General features: G+C 50.8%; 1 protein-coding gene across 2 annotated transcripts in view; it reads left to right on the top strand.

Moving 5' to 3' along the window:
* The first annotated feature begins 705 nt into the window (after nucleotides 1-705).
* The window catches only part of LOC138398241 (uncharacterized), a 167,044-nt gene continuing 147,489 nt past the window's right edge, over nucleotides 706-20,260 (top strand). For both annotated transcript variants that reach the window (XM_069492560.1, XM_069492559.1), the window contains exons 1-3: nucleotides 706-863; nucleotides 1,275-1,514; nucleotides 2,476-2,644. In XM_069492560.1, the coding sequence (XP_069348661.1) occupies nucleotides 749-863; nucleotides 1,275-1,514; nucleotides 2,476-2,644 (524 nt within the window). In that variant the 5' untranslated portion in view covers nucleotides 706-748. The remainder of the gene's footprint in view (nucleotides 864-1,274; nucleotides 1,515-2,475; nucleotides 2,645-20,260) is intronic.

The raw sequence follows: 20,260 nt of genomic DNA, 5'->3' as shown, positions 1-20,260 counted from the left end.
AGCCCTGCAGCAAGGGCGTCACCTCCCCCGTGGTCCGTCTCCTTCGTGGCACTAGTAGCGTGAGTCTGACCAAGAGAACTGACCAGTCTCAGCGGCGTCATGGCTTCGATAGATCCCGGGTTCTCCTGTGTGAGGCTGTGACTGGCAGGGCGTGCATGTCTGCTGTCTACACTGTGGCCTAGGGTTGTTGACGGGAATGTCCTCGCAAGGAACGTCACCAGCCCAGTCTCCCATGTCACAAGTTTGAAACACGAGACCTAGAACACACAAGATCTCAGAGAGTGTATAGCGCCTCAGGCCCCGTGTTCCCTGCCCTTCTGTGTGTGAAATTCACCATAATCTGTGCACAGGGGTGACCCAGGGTTTTATGGGTCCTTGTGTGCTGTGTGTCCTGTCTGCACCTGACAGGGCATCTGGGGTCTCTTCCTCCTTAGCTCCTCATCTTCTCAGGGCACTTTGCACTGCCGTGTGGTCTCTGTCTCTCTATATTTCTCTCTCTGTCTCTCTCTGTCTGTCACCCCCATGCTCAAGGCAGCCGAGCTGTGCCCAAGGCAGAGGCAGAGGTGTCCTGCCTCCTTTGCGAAGGGAGGCCACACGTCATTAGACACCCACCTTCTGATACCCATCAGTCCCCGCGGGGTGCTCAGGGGTCTCATCCGTCCTGCCTTCATCTTTGGTTCTTCCTCTCCCCAGTGTGCCCAGTGAACTGCAGGAGGACGCAGGGACTGAAGGACTGTCACAGGCACTGATGGAGCAGGATTTCCCTCCTGGTGGTGCTGACCTGTCTGAATGCCAAGAGCCAATCAGAAGCGCCGCCTCCCTGTCTGCCGAGCATGAGGTCGGCTCTGTTCTGGAGGGAGCGGGTGAGTCCTCCCCTGATAAAGCTGGTCAGTCTCACTGGCGTCCCAGGTGGCCTCGCTGGGCTCAGTCCTCTGCCTGGGCTGAGTGATGTCCCTGCAGGCCGACCCTGGAGACATGGTTGCTTCCCGTCAGGTGCTTGGGCAGAGTTTTCCGCACAGAGGGGAGGTGGGTCTGGGAGCTTTGCCGTCTGCCCAGCCCCTGACCGTTTCTCTGCCAGCCCGGGCACCTGGGATCTCTGCTTCCCCAGGCACACACCTGACAGGTGACATCTTCATATACTCCATGTCTTTCTGTGTTGCCACGGTCACTGGGTGGTCTCACTGACCCGCAGGGACATGAGAGATGGGTGTTCTGGGAGGACGTAGCAAAGAGAGCACTAGGATTGCTCCCACTGAAGCCTCTTCTGCTTTCAGCCCCCACGCAGGAGGCCTGTCCCCAAGGGCCTTGGAGTGGAGACTTGAGCCCCTGCGTGTCACAGGTGCAAGCTGCAAACACACAGCTGCAGCCAAGCACCCTGGTGAGCGACTGTCTGCGGCTGCCGCTGGACCAGCAGTGGGGTCGTGGCTGTGGCTTCGCCACATGGAGCCTCCCCTGCGAGCCCTGGATCCTCGCAGCCAGCTCTGACTCTGGGCACCAGTGGCTAATCCTCCCAGGTGGGCAGGACAGGGGAGCAGGAGGCTCTGAAGTGGGGGTTGCTGTCACCATGCCGGGGGGCGGGGAAGGGATAGTGGGGCCCCTCCATGCTCACTCAGGGCCAGGTGGAAATCCACGGTGCTCTCCCATTGTGAGAAGAGCAAGGTCTTGGGTTTTGGCTCAGACCTGCCCTCAGGTCCTGGCATGACACTTCTTGGTTGTTCACCGTGGCTATGTCACCTGTCTTCTTAGGTCTTCACATTTCACTTCACACACCTGAGAGCCCTGAAACATAATATCTATATTTAATTGTTTATGTGATCATTAACACAATTTCCAAAGTGGCTAATTCAGTACCAATTGTTCAACTAAAACTGTGACCATGTCATATCTAATCCTTCTATCTTGCGGTGATTTGTCACTTACATAGCGATTTCACGTGGATTTTTTTTTAACAATGTTGCTCCTGGGCCCACCCACAGGTCAGTCTCCCGACATATCCAGGTTTTCTTCCAGTTCTTTAATCCTCTTTTTGAAATAAAGGACAACCTTTTTTGTGAACTGTCCAAATCAGTTTGCCCTGTGACCGTCCCACCTAGTTGGTCACCGGCAGGCATGGCAGGGCCGTGTCCTCAGTTTCCTTCTCAGAAGGACCCACTTCTGCTCAGACTGTCTTACCACAGAGCTGCCAGCCCCCACATCCTGTCCTGCCCCTCCTTGCTCTCTGTCCCTCTCCATCTCCCCCTGGAGCCTGTGGGGCTGCCTGGGGCTCCTCTGTCGGACGATGCCCTCATGTGAGAGGTGACAAGCCCCAGGTACCCAGGACTCCATGAGAGTCATGAGCGGTCAGGAGCCCCAGTCTGGCCCCTTGGGGAGGGCTCCTGTGAAGGGCTCAGTGCTCACAGGTCGTGAATCGCAGACTCGTGTCCTGGTAACTTGTATCATCTAAGCCTCTGCTCTTCCCTCTGGTCTGTCTTCCAGTTTTTGGATTCCCAGGAGCCCAGCCAAGACTCCCCCGGCTGGCGCAGACAGTCTTTCCCCTGCTCGCTGGCCCGAGTGCCGTGAAACTGAGGAAGAGGAAGAGAAAGTTGCTGTTGAGCAAGTGGAGAGTGGCGTGCAGTGTCCCAGGCCTGCAGCTGCGGGTGCAGAGGTAACCCCACCTGCGGTCTCACACGCACGCACTCCTGCTGCTCTCTGTGCGAGGTGACAGGTCGTCTCCGGCTGCTCTTTCTCTGCCACGTGTGTTCCCTCCAACAGCCGCTGTAACATCCGTCTGGTCTCGATGGTCAAGTTGATCATTGACTTTGCAAGGCCAGCCAGGTGCCTGGAATGCACCTGCCAGGACTCAAGTGTTTTCCTTCTTTTCCACCCTTGGGAACCCATAGCTCCCTAGCAATGGTCCCCGCCGTGACTCACTGCAACCTCTGAATGAGAACAGTTCAAAGTGAGCACATCCTTGGCTCCTGACCTAAAGGAATGTAGAACCTGGTCTCAGGCAGGAGACCTGCACTGGCCTTGTGAGATTTGTGTCCAGCCCCAGAGGTGCAGGGCTGTGTGACGGGGGTGCAGTATCCAGGGAATCAGTGTCCAAGCATCGTGGACTCATTTGAGCTGACACTAGCTGAAGGACACTCAAGGGACCCTAAAGTGACATCAGTGCGGAAGTAGTTGCACAGGGTAGGACATCAATCCTCACAGACCATGGGGTGCTGAGGCATCTGCTCTCTCTGCATTTCATTCCCGTTTCTACCTCTGCAAGTCCAGGCAAGAGTCCCTGCTCTCTCTGTGTAATTCCATTGGAAATCTTCCTTCTTCCTTTCTTTGCCGACCCTCTCTAGGAAAATACTTTTACTGTTTCTACATCCTGATCCCTGTCCCAGCCAGGGTGACCCACAGCCTCCAGTGACTTGTTCATTTCTCCATTGGACCCTTTCTCTCCTCCTTCCAAACAGTGTGGAAAGCGTCAGAGGCCTGGGTTCTCGTTCCGGGGTTGTCAGTAACAGGTCATGTGGCTTTAGTGGACTCTCAGCCCTTGGGCACCACGCTCTCCTTGTCAGTCCAAGGGGGACTGGACGTGGATGAGTCCGAGGTCCCTGCTGGCTCTCGCAGCCAGGGCTCTGCCCACAGCCGCCCACCCTTCCCTGAAAGTCTGGGACGTGGAGTTATAAGAGGGCCTGTTTTTCTGCAAGGGGCCTCTGCCCCTGCATCCGTCTGTCTCTGAGTGTGGGGGTTGACACTGAGCATGTCCCTCACTAGCAAGTGTGAAAAGCCATCACTTTTCTGCAAACAAAGGAGGAAAGTGGCTGCTAGAACTAGGTCCTGGTAGGGCAGGGACAAGGTCCCTATATTCTACCCCTCAGGGTGACCTTAAGTTCAGGGAAATTTCCTTCTCCCCTGTGACTGTCACTGGCCAGTTCAGCCCAGCCTCCCACAAGAGCCCAGTGTGGTCCTGGGTCCATCTCTTTCTGCCACCCCTCCTGACTCAGCCACCAGCAAGACTGACAGACTCTCATTTGATTTTTTTTTTCTTTTTTCAGACACCAAGGTCTGCTGGAACTATGAAAAATCTAAAAGTGTTTCAGAAAAAGTAGCATTTCTACTTGAAAAAAAAAAAAAAAAACTACAAATTTGACATGGATATAATTTGGAATAAATATTTTTATATCCCTATTTATTTCTATACAGTACCTTTTCCCATGTTTTACCCTGTATTTATCATAAAGAGAAAACAGAAATTTTATGTTAAAACATTTTCTTTGACCTCAAATAAAGTTATTTAAAATAAATGGAAATGTGCTTGTGAGCCTACCATGCCCGTGCTTCTGGCCCCTCCTAGCTCATTCCAGCTGCTGCGACAAAACCCCATGAACCGGGGGCTCATGACCAATGGAAATTCATTCTCTCCCAGGTCGGAGGCTGACAGGTCCAAGAGGGACCAGCAGGCTCGCTGTATGGCGAGGACCCCTGTCCTGATTTGTCGATGGCCCTTTCTCTCTGTGTCCCCAAGTGAGATTTATGAATATTAAAGAGCTTCACCATTAGAAGGTAGGCCTTTCAGAATATTAGATTCTATGGAACTAAAGCTTAATGACAGGATTTTTTTTTTTTTTTTTGAGACAGAGTCTCACTCTGTTGCCCAGGCTAGAGTGAGTGCCGTGGCGTCAGCCTAGCTCACAGCAACCTCAAACTCCTGAGCTCAAGGGATCCTCCTGTCTCAGCCTCCCACTACAGGCATGCACCACCATGCCCAGCTAATTTTTTTTTCTATATATATTTTTAGCTGTCCATATAATTTCTTTCTATTTTTAGTAGAGATGGGGTCTCGCTCTTGCTCAGGCTGGTCTCGAACTCCTAAGCTCAAACGATCCGCCCACCTCGGCCTCCCAGAGTGCTAGGATTACAGGCGTGAGCCACCGCGCCCGGCCATGACAGGATTTTATTCACAAAGCAATACTGGCACGGACAAATAAAGCTTGATATAGCTCTAAATTAGTAGTGGTGTTTTCATTGAACAATTAATTTTAAGGTGGGAGTGCCTAAAAAATATGTTTTTCTGGGAAATGAGCATGCCTGGTGAATTTTACCCTGTCTCTGATGATGCTTGAAAGATCTGCTCTTCTGGATGAAGAACAGAAATAAATTATGTCAATGTATCATGAAATAGAGAATTCCATGATAATTCTGTTATATCTTTCCATGTATTTGTATCTAATTTTTGTTGTTAATGTTTTATAATATTCAGTGTACAGATATTTCACCTCCTTTGTAAAATTTTTCCTCGGTATTTTATTCTTTATGGTGCCATTGTAAATGAAATAGTTTTATTAATTTATTTTTCAGATAGTTCATTGTTAGTGAGTTTGAAAAAAACCCTGGTAATCAAAGACTCATGGGACCAACTGTTTGTTTTGTTTTTGATAAAGATCTTGAGGGAGGTTTAAAATGCTGGTTCATTATATGCAAAGGAATACCAGACATTGGCTTGCCACATTGAAATTGCATGGTGCAATATGTAGTACTTTTCCCTCCTCTGGGTTTCTTAGAAATACTAACAAGTTGGATAGCTACCCATATTTGCAAAGTGGTTAACAATGAACTTCTAACTTAAATACCTCTAAAATTTATAATATTACTGTCACTTTAATGTTGGTTTACTGCTCAAAGCTTCTTTAGATATCAATGATGTTTTAAAAATACTTTAAAAATATTTAATTAAATACATAATTGCAATGGTTACAAAATGTACAGGAAAAGTGTTTATCCTAATATTGGGGCCAAAGTGTTAAGCAACTCTGTTATGGAACAAGCTATGCCTGGAGGGGTTTGCTTGGGAAAGTGGTGGTTTATAGCAGAACACCTGATTCTGTGTGTTTGTGACAAGGGTGTTTCCTTTCTGTTTTTTTCCCCCCTTTTTATAGGCAGCCACAATAGTGACATATTTAATATTGATGAGTTGGACCTCCTGGTAGTTATACTATATCCTTTTGAATACAAATGTTCTTTAATTCACATGGAAAACACATAGAATTTGGAGATTAGCATTTTAATCAACTCTAATCTCTGTATTTTCTGCTTCCCCCATTTCTCCTTTTTCTGTCAAAAAAAAAAAACAAAAAAAAACTTCCATAAACCAACTTTGGAAATGACAGCTAACGTCCTCTCTTGACAACCGTGGTCTGCGTGCAACATAAAAGCAGCACCATGTGGAGTAACCCCTCCTAAACCATATGTTCAAGCGCATTAACAGCGTTCAGGGGGATGATCAATTATTTAAGAAACAGAACAATCCATTCATGGCACAAATCTTTACTGAAGGGCCATGCAGAGGCAGGCACGGATTGTGAATGCGGTCGTGATATGATGGCCCCTCTCTAAACCAGAATTTGGCTTCAAGTCCCCCCCGCCCCGTGTAAAATTTTCTTCTGTTTTCTTGTGGCAGGTGCAGGAGCTTTGAAGTTCGCAGTGCATCCTCCAGCTGCTGAGTTCTTCGGGCGGGGACGATGCATTCGATTCAGAAAGGTTTTTCTTGCTCAGGTACCATGAGGAGTCCAGCGGGGGCCCAGGGGGCTGTGACAGCTACAGGCTGCGGCGGTTGGGGGGGGGTTGGCCATTGGAGGGCGCCGCGCGCTGCACTGAGCATGTTCACGCCCTGCTGGCCCTGAGCCGCAGCTGGAGCGCCAGCGATAGCAGCTGCCGGGCATTCTGCAAAGCTGCCGCCCATTCTGCAAAGCTGCCGCGCATTCTGCAAAGCTGCCGCAGATGGCGTGGGCCTCTCCTGCCAGAGCCTGGCCGCGCGGCCTGACTTGCCCGGGAGACTCCCGAGGCCCGGGCCCTGGGCGAGGAGGGTGCGGCGGCGCAGTGGCGGGATTGCAACATGGGGAGCCAGGATGGGAAGCTGAAGAAGGGCACAGGGGATGCCTCCCACGAAGGCGGCGGCGCCGAGGATGCTCTGGGGTACAGGGATGTGGAAGCCACAAAGAAGGGGAGCGGGGACAAGAAGGCGCTGGGCAAGCACGGCAAGGGGGGAGGGGGCAGCAGTGGGGAGCCCGGCAAGAAGAAGAGCAAATGGGACTCCAGAGCCTGGTGTTTTCCAACCTGCGAATCAGGAAGAACCTGTCCAAGGGGAAGGGTGCTGGGGGCTCCCTGAGGATGTGCTGGACACCCAGGCCCTGCAGACCGGGCAGCTGGACAGCGCTCACTCCCTGCTCACCAAGACCCCGGACCTCAGCTTCCGGGCGGAGGAGACGGGCCTGTGGGATACCCAGTGTGTGGACTGACTACAAGTAACACTGGGGAGAAGAGCTGGGGTTACCGTTCCCCCCTCACTGAACAGCAGTCCTGGCAAGAGTTCCTGCCTCCACCTCCTGTGTCTTCCTCAGCTCCCTGCTCTGCAGGGCAACAGAGACTCTTTATTAATAATTTGGTTTGACCCCCTAAGAACAGCAGGTCTAGGCTGACCGTCACTTCCCACCCGGCAGAGCTCCAGCTGCCGGGGCGCCCTGCAGACCAAGCTTAGCCCGGCGGCCTCGTGTTCCTTCCCTCCCTTTGCTCCTGGCGGCTTGTGGTTCCAACGAACCTTTAGTTACCTTTAGTTTGCTTTTCATTCTCCTTCCCCCTCCATCCTGTTTCCTGCTCTTGCCTCTCACCTCCCCAGAAAGCCATTTTTTCCCGATTCCTTGAGCATTTGTCATCCCGTAGGTATTTTGGGAGCACCTGCTGTGGGCCAGGACCTGTTCCTGGCCCTGGGGACACAGAGGGGAGCTAGGTCTGGTCCCTGCCCAGGGAGTTTGTCATCTAGTGAGGGAAAACAAAACAACAGAAAGTAAATTTTCACATGGATAAAGTAATGGAGAGTGTTAGGAGATGTCAGGAAGGAAGTAAACAAGGGCGTAAGTTGTAACATTTTAACTGAGGCTTGAGGCAGTTCAGGTCACTGAAGGGGCCTTGGTGGGGTCTGGGCATTTCCAGCTTCCACCCTCTGTCCCTGGACGTCGCCGACTGTTGTCTGCTCCCTGGGGTGGTCCAAATCCCAAATTTCCAGACCCTCAAAGCAAACCGAAAAGTGGCCCGCAGGGGCGGCCTGTGAGATCGCAGCACCTGAAACTTGCCCCAGGCAGCCCGATGGGGAATAACTCTGATGGAAACTTATTAGCTTAGAATATTTTTTATTGCTACACCTATTTTAACAAAAGAAATACATTTGTGTATAAAAAATTATAAGCAAAAGGAAGATATTAAAACATCTATAATCCCACTGTGATGTAATCATTTTTATACCTCTGTTTATCTTCTCCTAGAACTTTTCCTCTGTGTGTGTGTGTATAAAATAAAATGAGCAAAACTGTATATAAGTTTTCGTCATCTGCTGTATTCACTTGGTAACATTTCTTGGCCATCTTTCTGTCACCTGCCACGTCATTTGTTCACAGCGACATAGCTTTATGTACCCTCATTTTAATTGATTTCGTTGTTGGATATTCAGGTTATTTGCTGCTCAGAACAATACTTTGATGGAATATCTTTGTAGCTGTGCCTCTGTGCAGTCCTGCTATGGATCGTTCAGTCAAAGCAGTTGCCCACATTTACTGCTTTTAACACGCAGCTTGGCCGATTCTTCGAGACGCGTGAGCGCCTCACGACCTGCCTTGTGTCTGGCGCAGACAAGGGCGCTCGCGGGGACGCGGCTGTGGGAGATGGATGCGAGTCCACTCGTCATTTCTGCGGTTGGACTGGGGCAGCGATGAGCTTATTCCTACATCAAGACAGAGGAAAATGCGTCTTTTCAGGCTCCGAGCGCTAACTGCTTTAGGTCCTCCTTTACGGGGGGAGAAAAAGAAACAAACTGAAGGAAACCTGGGTGGTTAGAAAACTCCAAAGCCACCCTATCTGTGGGACTTTTGTTTAGCCGCCCCCCCCCCCCAAATCCCAATGAATTTTACCTCTGCTGAGGCTATTTTAATGGAAAGGGAAAATGAGAAGTCTCAGTTTTCTCCTAATTGTTTTCTGGCTACTATGTCTATGAGAGATAGGAAAACACTGTTCTTTGCAAATTTTTTTTCATATTAGGGCAAAGCTGGGCCTGCTTATTTGTTTCCCTGTCAGTCTGATAATGGTGAGCAATGAGAGCATCCAGGGTGGAGGGAAGGTCAGCATGTGAGAGAAACCATTAGCCACCATTGGCTCAATAACCACCCCGATCCTCTTGTATGTTGGGATGAAGAGAAATTCGAGAGATCACCTTTGAAGAGATACTCAGAGAGCAAGAGGAACTTCAGCCACCAATCCAGAGAACATCAGGGCCACAGCCCGGGTGCGAGCGACAGAAAGAGCCGGCGTGGACGCAGCCAGTCGGCAGAAGTCCCCACACTGGGGGGTTATATAGCGAAGGGAGAAGTGAAACAGCCTCACACGTGCACAGAACACATTGCGGAGAAGTCCTTTGAACCTAAGCTGGGCTACTGTGTCACGCTGTCAGAGACCCCCAAGGTCACAGAGAACTGCGCTGACACTGAGGACCTGCTCCAGCTAACCGGGTGCCCGTGAGGGACGTGGCCTGCTCCCGAGCTCTCGGGCCAGGTCTGCACAGGAGCTGCTTGTCAGAGCAAGGGAAAGACGTTTCTCAAAAGCTGCGTCTTTTTGTCCCCTCCTTCTCTCATTATTCCTAGAAATGACAGCAAACACTGCCTATTTTGCAAAAGGGCCACGCAGCTGCTTGATTTGTAAATATTAGCGAGGCATAGTGGGACTGGGGGAGGGGGAAGCCAGAGCTCCGTATTTTCGACAGGACACTGGACACTGTGGAGGCCCCGAGAGAGAGGGTCAGGCTCCCCGGGGCTAGACGGGTCTTCTGATTCCCTGTTGCTCAGTAACAAACCACCTAAAACTTGGTGGCTTAAAACAACACTATGTTGCTGGCAAATCTGCAATTTGATCCGAGCTCAGCGGGGCAGCTTGTCTCGCTCTCTGGGCAGAGGCCGAGGGTGACTGACGCTGGGCTGTGGTCATCTGAGGGCTCACTGGTTCAGCATGTCGGGGGCTGTTGCTGGTGGCTCCCGCTTGGGCCATCAACCAGGCGGTTCGAGGTGGCCCTGCACGTGGCTGCTGGGCTACCTCGCGTTGTGCTGGCGAGAGTCTAGGAGACAGGGGATGACAGCTGCCAGCGTCCTGAGGCATGGGCACCCCCTCTGCTGCGCTCCAGCGGCCAAGGAGCCTCACAGAGTCCAGACTCGAGATCAGGGTCACATGCAGACCCCTACCCTCCCTGGGAGGGGTGTTAGAGATATTGGGCGGGGTTTTATAGCAGCAACGGTGGGTTAGCTCCCAATCACAGAATCACAGAGTTTTCTTCTTGGAAGTCACTGAGATCATTTCTGATGACCCCTCACATTCAGCAGGAACCGCATAGGTGAGCTGTGGTCTGTCCTGGATTGGAAAGTGGCGTGATTGTCACCAAGCCATCCTACACCGAGGACCCAGAGGCATCAGAAACATACACAAGAACATGAACAAAGCTCTTCCACGTGAGACCCTCAGGCCCTCGGCCAGGTCCCCGGCAGGTGCCCTCAAAGAGGCTTCACATACTCAATGCCCTTCAGGGTGGGGCACGCGCAGAGCAGGAGCTGGTAGAAGCGTAGCCCCCAGCGCCCCGGGAAGAATAGAGAAAAGTCTAGTAGGATGGAGATGACTTTCTGTCTCTTCTCTTCTCCTTAGTCAGACAGGGAAATTCCAAAGAGAGTCCCTCCCTGTGCTGAGGGCCGTGGGGCTGGGGGAGGCGAGAGAAGACTGGAAAGTCCTGGGTTCTGCCAGGCGGCTTCTGGGCCTTCCCACTTCTCCCAGTCCGAAGTGCTCAGCGTGTCAGAGCACCATACTTTGGGGTCTTGTTCTCTGTGCCCAAACCCCCTGACCCCCAAATTTGATATTTTAGTGTAGGTGAATTTGCTTCTATCTTTCTTCTCAGAATTTTACCTTTAGTATCCACTAAATCCACAAGTCATTCCCGCTGGGGATTACTGAAAGCACAAGGGCCTGGGAGATAGGAAGGAGTTGGAGTAGAAGACAAGGTAAGGAAATGGGTTTGGCAGTGAAATTTAGGGACAGAGACCGGGGACTGAGGAGGGTAGGGCCAGCCTTGAAATCCCCCTCAGCCTCTGATGGGGGCCAGGGTGGCGGGGAGCAGCCCCCAGGGCAGCTTTTGGGTGAAGCGAAGGCAAAGAAAGCTCAGCCAGACACCCTGGCACTGGGGAGAGGCCCTGAGAAACACCCTCGCCCTGGCTCGGTCACCGGGAAGGGCCAGAGCCGGCTCCTTGGATGTCCCCTCTGCTGTTTCTCTGGCTCCACGTGGTCGGAATGAGTCGGGACTTAACAACTCTGAGTCACAGTCAGGGAGCTGTGGACCCACACACGCTGACTTAGCAACAGACATGGAAGGGGCAGGCAGGGAGGGAGATTTCCTGCCCTGCCCTGATCTGGAACAAGGCAAACTGAATATAAATATCAATACAGAAACATGTTGCAACTAAAGGAAAGAAAAAGCCTGAAAGTTTTTAACAGATAAAACATGATAAATGGGGAAAAGTCATGATAAATGGAAATTAATTGTAAAATAAGTATTTCTTATGATAATTTAAAGTTATGAAACATTATTTGTAGACTCTTTCTTACCCATAATATGTGTGTGTTAATTTTAGTGAATGTTAAAAAAGAAAACACGTTCCCTTTCTGCCTCGGGCTCTCGGGCTGTGACCAAGGCGGAGGGTGCTGGGCACAGCGAGCTGGGACAGCCCAGCCCCCGTCCTCACGGAGCCCTCCGGTCCTCACCGAGCCCCCTGGTCCCCACCGAGCCCCCCCCTCCTCACCGAGCCCCCCCAGTGGGAACCCGGAGGCTCCGCCTGGACGGAGGACTGAGAGTTCCGGTCAAGGCTGGCAGGATCCCAGGGACCTTTTTCTTAAACCGCCCCTGCATTTCCCGTGATTCCTGCCCTTGCTTGTGCGGGGTGTCCCCTTCTTGGGGCCTTCAGGGTGCTGCCTCCAGCCGTGTGCTGCGCAGGGCGCGGCCAACAGCGGACAGGCCAGACCAGGGAATCTGGTGTGACGGATGATGCAAAGTGCTGCATTTACGTCCTGTGGAAGAGAGGGTCTTTGTCACGTCAGTCTGAAAAGATGGAGCCGCCACAACGATTTCCGCAGGTGCCCACGCACTCTCGCTGCCCCTCTGTCCCGGGAGCCCTTCATGGCGGGCTGGCTGGGCCCGGCGCCGGAGGACGGTCAGACAGGTACAGGGTGGCCCCAGGCAGGAGGACGAAGGGGCAGGCCCAGCGACAGAGCTCTCTGTCAGCCCCTCGGGATGCTGATGAGGCAGAGCGGACGGAAGTCAGCCTCTCCTGTTGAAGGTGAGGCCTGTGTTCCTTCCGGGACGTCAAGGATTTTCTTTGGGTTCTAGCCGGGGAGCGCAGCTATTCGTACACCTGTGACCGAATAACGGTCCTCCTCTGTCGGGGACGGTCCTCTTCCTCAACCGAGCGCAGCTTCGGGAGGGACGCACACAGAGCGTGAGGGAGGAAGAGACACCCGCCCAGCCAGCCAGATCAGCCGAATCAACCCTGACGATCAAGGGTGACAGACGTGGCAGCCAGGTCGCCCTCACATCCCACATCAGGGATTTTGGAACCCCTGGGAGTTCACAGACATTTTCTTAGGGAGCCTGACTGTTCTCAATGAGAATGTTTAAGTTTGTGTTTTAATGTCAAAGATAAACTCCAACTCTATTCCTGAGCCTGTTCTGGAACATCTAGGTGAAATTCTTAGCGGCATTTTCAGGGCCTCCACTGGGGTTTTGTGTTCCTAAGCCTTATCGATCACCAGCTCATAACAGAACAGCAGAGGGAGATGGGAGAAGGCCAGGGGACGCCCAGGTGCTCTGCAAATGCCAAGCCGGCAGTCCTGCCTGCAGGAGAAGCGAGTCACAGCGGAGTGTGTGTCTGGGTGGGCACCACGAACTGAAAAGAAGTGCAGAGTTGAGGCTCTGTGCACACTGAGAGTCTCTATTTGTGTCTGCAAAGCAGCGTCTGCCGCATTAGTGTTCTCAGTTCTGGTTTTATACATATTTTTGTAGTTTTTCATACCTATGTACTTTCTGGGTTTTATAGTTGCATAAGATCTCTATAAAGAATACAAACCTAGATTTATATATGTGCTTTTTAATGAAATACACACATACAAATATAAAGGCAAACTAAATCAATACCAGATAACTGTCAGGAATTTTTTGTTCTCAACCATAACAAAAAATAAGCGTGTTCCTCCGTTTGGCACTAAAATGATGCAAGCTCCTCCTTTAGGCGAGTGCAGTCCCCTCCAGGATGTGCACAGTCCTCAGCCTCATGGCATGACCCCTTGGGAAGATGCACGACTTTTTCCTGAATGTGTCACATGTAAGTCATGTGATGCCTGCAACACAGTCAGATCAACATTGCAAAGAAAACAGGATAAGCAGAGAATGCACTCAGAAGACCATAATCTTAGAAGCCAAGGAAAGTAGACCAATGTGGCAGACATTGTGGATTTTTTATCGTGGTAAAATATACATAAAATATTTATAATTTTAACCATTCACAGTTTACACTTCAGTGACATTCACATCCACATTGTTTCGTAGCCATCAGCACTATGTATACCCCACTATTTTTCATCCGACCCAACAAAAATTCCATACCCATTAAACAATAGCTCCTCACCCTTCCCTCCCCCAGCTTCTGGCAACCCCTGTTCTTCCTGTCTCTGTGAAATTGCCTACTCTGGGTCCTGCATGTAAGTGGAATCATACAGTATTTATCCTGTTGTGATGAGCTTATTTCACTTAGAATGTTCTCAATGTTCTTCCATGTGGCAGTCTATATCAGAATTCCAATCCTTTTTATGACCCAATAATATTCCATTGTATGGATGCACCACATTCTGTTTATCCTCTCACCCATCGACAGACACGTGGGCTCTTTCCACCTGTGGCCACCGTGAATACTGGTGCTGTGGGCAAAGGTGTGTGAGTGAGTGCCTATTCCAGTCTCTGATTTCAATCCTTTTACACACAAGAGTGAAATTTCTAGATTGTCTGGCAATTCTATGTTTAACCTTTTGAGAGACCACCCAGTTGTTTTCCACAGTGGTTGGACCATTTTGCATTCCCATCAACAATGAACGAAGGTTCTAATTTATCTACATCTTTGCCGACATTTGTTATTTTCATCTTTTTTATTATAGCTATCCTAATGGGCATGAAGCAGTGTCTCACTGTGGTTTTGATTTGCATTTCCCAAATAACTAAGGATATTAAACATCTTTTCATGTGCTTATTGGCTATTTGTATATCTTCTTTGGAGAAATCTCTATTCAAGTCCTTCATGTGCCAAATATTGCTTTGCCATATTCCAAATGGCCCCTCTTCTTCTCTGTGAAGGTGATGTTTTCCTTAGCTCAGGGCAAATCCTAAATGCTAGTCACAGCAATCCATTCTCCTTGCTGATTGTTTCGTGATTGGCAAGTTCTGGACAAAGAGATTAAAGAAGAAGTTTGCTGGGAGGTTTCTGGGAAAATTTTTCCCACAATTAAAAAGTACACAAGGAAGAGGCAGTCCCTTTTCTTCTGGACACTTGTTTTGGATGAGATATCTGGAATTGTGCAGCCACCTTACCACCATGAGGACAATTGTCCTAAAGACCAATCCAATCTGCATAAGACAGGAGAACAGAGAGACCTCTGATCCCCAAAGATGTTTTTGAATTTCCAGATTATCTAAACTTGGAGCTGCCCCACCTTGGGACATCTTGTCATATGTAATCATACATGACTAACTGACCAGGACATAGGAGTCAGGGGTTTCTGCTCCTTATAGCCAAAAGACATCCTAATGAGAATATAAAAAATTTTCTTTGAAATGTATGCAATTACACACATAAACACTCACTTATTCACCAAATATTTGTGGCTCTGTCAATTTGATCTTTATTATACTCTACTAGCTCACAATCTTCTCTGAAAGATAAGCAGATGCAGTGTAAAACCTGACATGATTAAGTATCAATGCAAGTATCACAGCCAGTCAGTGGTTCAGAGGGAGGAGTGAGGTTTCAGGTTGAAGTGGGATCTAGGTCAAAGTGGGGGTCATACCTGGGCCAGACCTTGAAGATAGTAAGGAAGGAAGATGGAGGTGGGAATTTTCTCCCCCCTTTAGTGACTTTTCTTTTTGTAAGCAGAAAAAGTGCCCCTACACCACAGATTGAGCTCAGGAGCTTCTGGGAGTGATTGAAGCAATCCCTCTCTAATCTCACCCTCCCTGCATTTCTTCAAGTACAAGCTGTTTTCAAAATATTCTAGCACATATCTTTGCAAACTGTTTTCATCACCTGGAACTTGCTATCTCACCTAAAAGGAATGTGAATACTCAGTTCAGAGTTTTCCTATGTGACAGGCGGAGGTGCAGGAGCCAAGCTCTGAGAAGGGAAGCAAACCACCTGGTGGCCCTGGGAAAGATCTTCAAGCTCCCAGTCATGGGTGGGCCCCTTCTGTCCCTACAGTGCGCTGATTAACACAAAAGAAAAGAGGTCAACAAAACCCAAAGTAGCCGCTTTTGTTTGCTCAATGTGTTTGGACCCTGGAGGGGTTAGAGAGAAAGGAGAGGAGGTGTCCCTTAGCTGGGAGTGCCCAGTGTCCCCTCCCCTTGTTATACACTGCAGGACAGCATTCTGCTTTTGCGAGTCAGCCCAGAGAAGCCACGTCCTGCTAGCTGTAAACCCTGCTGTTGTACATAAATAGATATCATCCCTGGGGAGAGCCGGAGCTGGGGCTGGGGCTGGGGCTGGGGTGAGCAGCTTGATCCATACTAAGAGGCAATGGGCCTCCAAGACAGAGAAGAGAGCGGGGCACAGACCGCCAGGCCCGGGTCTGTGCCAGATCTGCTGTGAACCCCGGAGTAGTCACTTAATCTTCCTGGTTATTCACCATGAAAATGGGAACCAGAACGCTCAGCTCATGTAGTTGCTATAAGCAGTAAATAAAATAGCTTCTGTAGGGCTATCATTGGCAATGGGGTAGTAGCAAGTGGTGGGAGGAAGTGTTACTGGTTTTGGACTTACCTTCACAAAGGCATTAGATTTAGGCATTTAATTGCATTTTTAAATGAGATCATCCACACAGTCATTGTGTTTTGTGTGTGTGGAGGGGAGGGAGGGATGGGTGTTACAACTATGAATTTGTTAAATGTGAAACTTCAAAATACACTATAATTTTTATGACCCTATCCTGGATATACACACATACGTGTGTGTGTCTGTGTGTGTGTGTGTGTGTGTGTGTGTGAGACTCTTGATCAACACAGGTTTGGACCGTGCAGGTCCACTTACATGTGGATTTCCTTCTGCATCTGCCACCCCTGAGACAGCAAGGCCCACACTCCTCTTCCTCCTCCTCCTCCTCAGCCTGCCCACCATGAAGACATGAGGATGAAAACCTTTATGATGATCCACTTCCACTTAATGAATAGTAAACATATTTTCTCTTCCTTAATATTTTCTTAATAACATTTTCTTTTCTCTAGCTTACTTTATGGTAAGCATACAGTATATATACATATAACATAGAAAAAATATGTATTAATCAACTGTTTGTGTTATTGGTAAGGCCTTTGATCAACAGTAGCTTATTAGCAGCTTTGTCTAGTCAAAACTTACAAGCAGGCCGGGCACAGTGGCTCACGCCTGTAATCCTAGCCCAGCACCCTCCCGAATTATCCATTCGCCTTACTTGTTTTTGGTTTTCCCGTAGCACTTATCACCTTCTAGGGTACCATATGTTTTATTCATTTATTACTTTTATTGCTTATTTTCTGCCTCATCCCTCCTCCTCCCAACCCTACCAAGCCCCCCAGTCCTGCACACCCACCCCCAGGAGAGAAATTCTGTGAGGGTGGCGCATTTTGGTCTGTTTCTTTTCATTGATGTATCCCGGGGACCCAGAACACTGCCTGGCACAGATTAAATATTTAATAAATATTTGCAGACAAGTGACTAATTCTGTGGAAGGTCAGGGTGGACACTGTCTCAGGAAAGGGAAGAAATTTCACAGTGTCCACACTTCCAAATGCCCCAGAGAGACCAAGGTGTGAGCTGAGACCAGACCGCCACCAGCCCCGTGGAGAGAGCAACACCAGTGGCACATTTGGACAGGAAGCAGATTGTGGGGTGATGGGGTGAACAAGTCAGACATAAGTGCCGGCAAAACAAATGTCAACAACTCATTCGAGAAATGCAGGGGTGACAGAGTGCGAATGATCTGAATGCTAACTTGAAGGGAACACCAGATCAAGAAAAAAATGTTTCCTGTTGTTTTCACTGGCCCATTTTTTTCTGTTTCCAAATTAATTTGTGCCCATTGCAGAAGAATTGGGTACTATAGAAAATCCAAAGACAGAAATAAAATTCCTACCTAATCCTGTCACCCAGATAAAATCACAGTGAATTCTATCTTGGTTATTTTATTTATTTATTTTTTTCAGGTATAGACATTTATAGTAGCTCTGTTGTTTGTGAGATTATTTTTACAAAAATGATATAGCTATACATGATATGCCTACTTGGTATTGATGTGTCTGTTTTGTAGCTTTGTTTGCTTAAACTTTTATTAGAAATAATTGTTCATGCTTTTAAATTTTTTTACGATGTAATTTTGAGTGGCTACAAATAATTTCAGTAAGTGTGTAATCAACTCTCTGGATGTGTAAGTTCTATTCATTTTTTTAAAATATTATAAACCACACAGTAGTAAGCATGATTTTTTTTCTTTTGTTAAGAAGAGAAACTAGAGAGAGGAGAGGTTGAAGAAATAAAAGAAAATGGAAATAACGGAAAAGGTCCTGAAGAAATCTGGATGAGAGGAGATGAACACATAAGTCGAATAAGACTTGGTGTTGGATGCTCAGACTGTCACCACGTGGACCATGGATCAACACCAGTGCCACGAAAGTGAGGTCGCCAGGTGCTTGTGCCACAATGTGACACAGCAAACCCCGTGGCATCCCTACAGCAGGGTGGCAATAAAGAGCACAAAGACCCAGGCTCACCAGAGTGGGTGGGGCTGGGCCGTGGTGTTTCTGCTGAGGTCCCCAAAGGGGTCTGATACTCACTGGAGTCTGAGGGCCACAGCCCTGTGAGACTCGCTTGCAAAATATGTGAAACTGGAATCCAATCAAGCTTTCTAAAACTTCCCGTCTACAGGCTACATGGGGCGTAGAAGAATGAGTTACAGGTCACTGTGAAGAACCAGACAAATCCAGAAAGTGAGTGTCATGTATACACAGGACACCCATGAGGTCTCTGCCACAAGGCAATGGCATGGGAAAGAAATAGAGACGGGGAAGTCGCTTAGGATTTTTAAAATATTTAAGTGATACAAGAACCGAATGCAAACTGTGGACCTTGTTTGAATTCTGCCTCAAGCACAGCCATTGTAGAAGACATTCCTGGGGGACAGTGAGGGAAATTTGGGTGTTAGGCTGGTGTTAGACGCTGTTAAAGAATCGTTGTTAATTTTGTTTGGTGCAGTAATGGCATTGCAGCTGTGTAAGAAAATGTCGTCATTGTGTAGAGTCACATACCAAAGTGTTCAGAGTGAAATGTTACGACATCTGGCCCTTGCTTTGTAATAATATTTCCGCACAGAAAAGGACACAGGAACAAACACGGAAAATGTGAACAGACCCATGTAGGCGACGGCAATGGGAGGGCTCCTTTTGATATTTTAGTTGCTTTTATATATATTTGAAAATGTTCATGATAAATGGTGAAAATGTATGTGGGCTGTCAGCCTCGGCTGGGGGGAGCCGGCCGTGCCCGGCATGAGGAAGCCCCGGAGGGCGGCGGCGGAGAGCTTGGGGAGGAAGACATGCGAGGGACGTCAGGGGGGCGCTGAACTGTCCCTGGCAGAGCCCTGCTCAGGAGGGCGCAGAGCGGAGGTGGCGCCGTGTCTTGAAGGGGCTGGAGCCTGAACACAGCTGCCGCGGGCGGGAGGTCGCGAGGTGAGCCTCGGCGCTGGGGGAGACGGCGCGCGAGGGGCGCCAGGGGCGCGCGGGGGGCGCGCGGGGGGCGAGGCGAGCCTTGGCGCTCGGTGAGACGGCCGTGAGGGGCGCGCGGGGGGCGCGCGGGGGGCGCGAGGGGCGCGCGGTGAGCCTCGGCGCTGGGGGAGACGGCGCGCGAGGGGCACCAGGGGCGCGCGGGGGGCGCGCGGGGGGCGAGGCGAGCCTTGGCGCTCGGTGAGACGGCCGTGAGGGGCGCGCGGGGGGCGCGAGGGACGCGAGGGGCGCGAGGTGAGCCTCGGCGCTGGGGGAGACGGCGCGCGAGGGGCGCCAGGGGCGCGCGGGGGACGCGCGGGGGGCGAGGCGAGCCTTGGCGCTGGGTGGGTGAGACGGCCGTGAGGGGCGCGCGGGGGGCGCGAGGGACGCGAGGGGCGCGAGGTGAGCCTCGGCGCTGGGGGAGACGGCGCGCGAGGGGCGCCAGGGGCGCGCGGGGGACGCGCGGGGGGCGAGGCGAGCCTTGGCGCTCGGTGAGACGGCCGTGAGGGGCGCGCGGGGGGCGAGGTGAGCCTTGGCGCTCGGTGAGACGGCCGTGAGGGGCGCGCGGGGGGCGAGGTGAGCCTTGGCGCTCGGTGAGACGGCCGTGAGGGGCGCGAGGGGGGCGCGAGGGACGCGAGGGGGGCGAGGTGAGCCTCGGCGCTGGGGGAGACGGCGCGCGAGGGGCGCCAGGGGCGCGCGGGGGGCGCGAGGGGCGCGAGGGGCGCGAGGTGAGCCTTGGCGCTCGGTGAGACGGCCGTGAGGGGCGCGTGCGGGGCGCGAGGGGCGCGGGACGCGAGCCCCCCCGGAGCGCGGTTCCGAGAAGGTGGGGGCGGGCCCAGCAAATCAAAATGTCCATGTTCGAAGAGCAAAGGTGGTGAGGAGGGCCCCATGTGGCTCTGGAAGTCCCTTTCTGAGTCATGACGGAGCCGCATCATGGAGCTTGCTGGTCCTGCTCCACCGCAGCTTGGGGGTGAGGGGTTCTGAGGTGGCTGTGGCCAGCCGGGCTTGTGGTGTCCACATCCGTGTGTCTGTGTTTGTATGTGGTGTGTGTGGTGTGTGGTGTGTGTGTGTGTGTGTGTGGTGTGTGGTGTATGGTGTGTAGTATATGTGTGTGGTGTGTGGTGGATATATGTGTTTGTATGTGGTGTGTGGTGTGTGTGGTGTATATGT

This window comes from Eulemur rufifrons, chromosome 17 (genome assembly GCF_041146395.1).
Source record: "Eulemur rufifrons isolate Redbay chromosome 17, OSU_ERuf_1, whole genome shotgun sequence".
NCBI classification, from domain to species: domain Eukaryota; kingdom Metazoa; phylum Chordata; class Mammalia; order Primates; family Lemuridae; genus Eulemur; species Eulemur rufifrons.
This window is presented reverse-complemented; position numbering and strand designations above follow the sequence as displayed.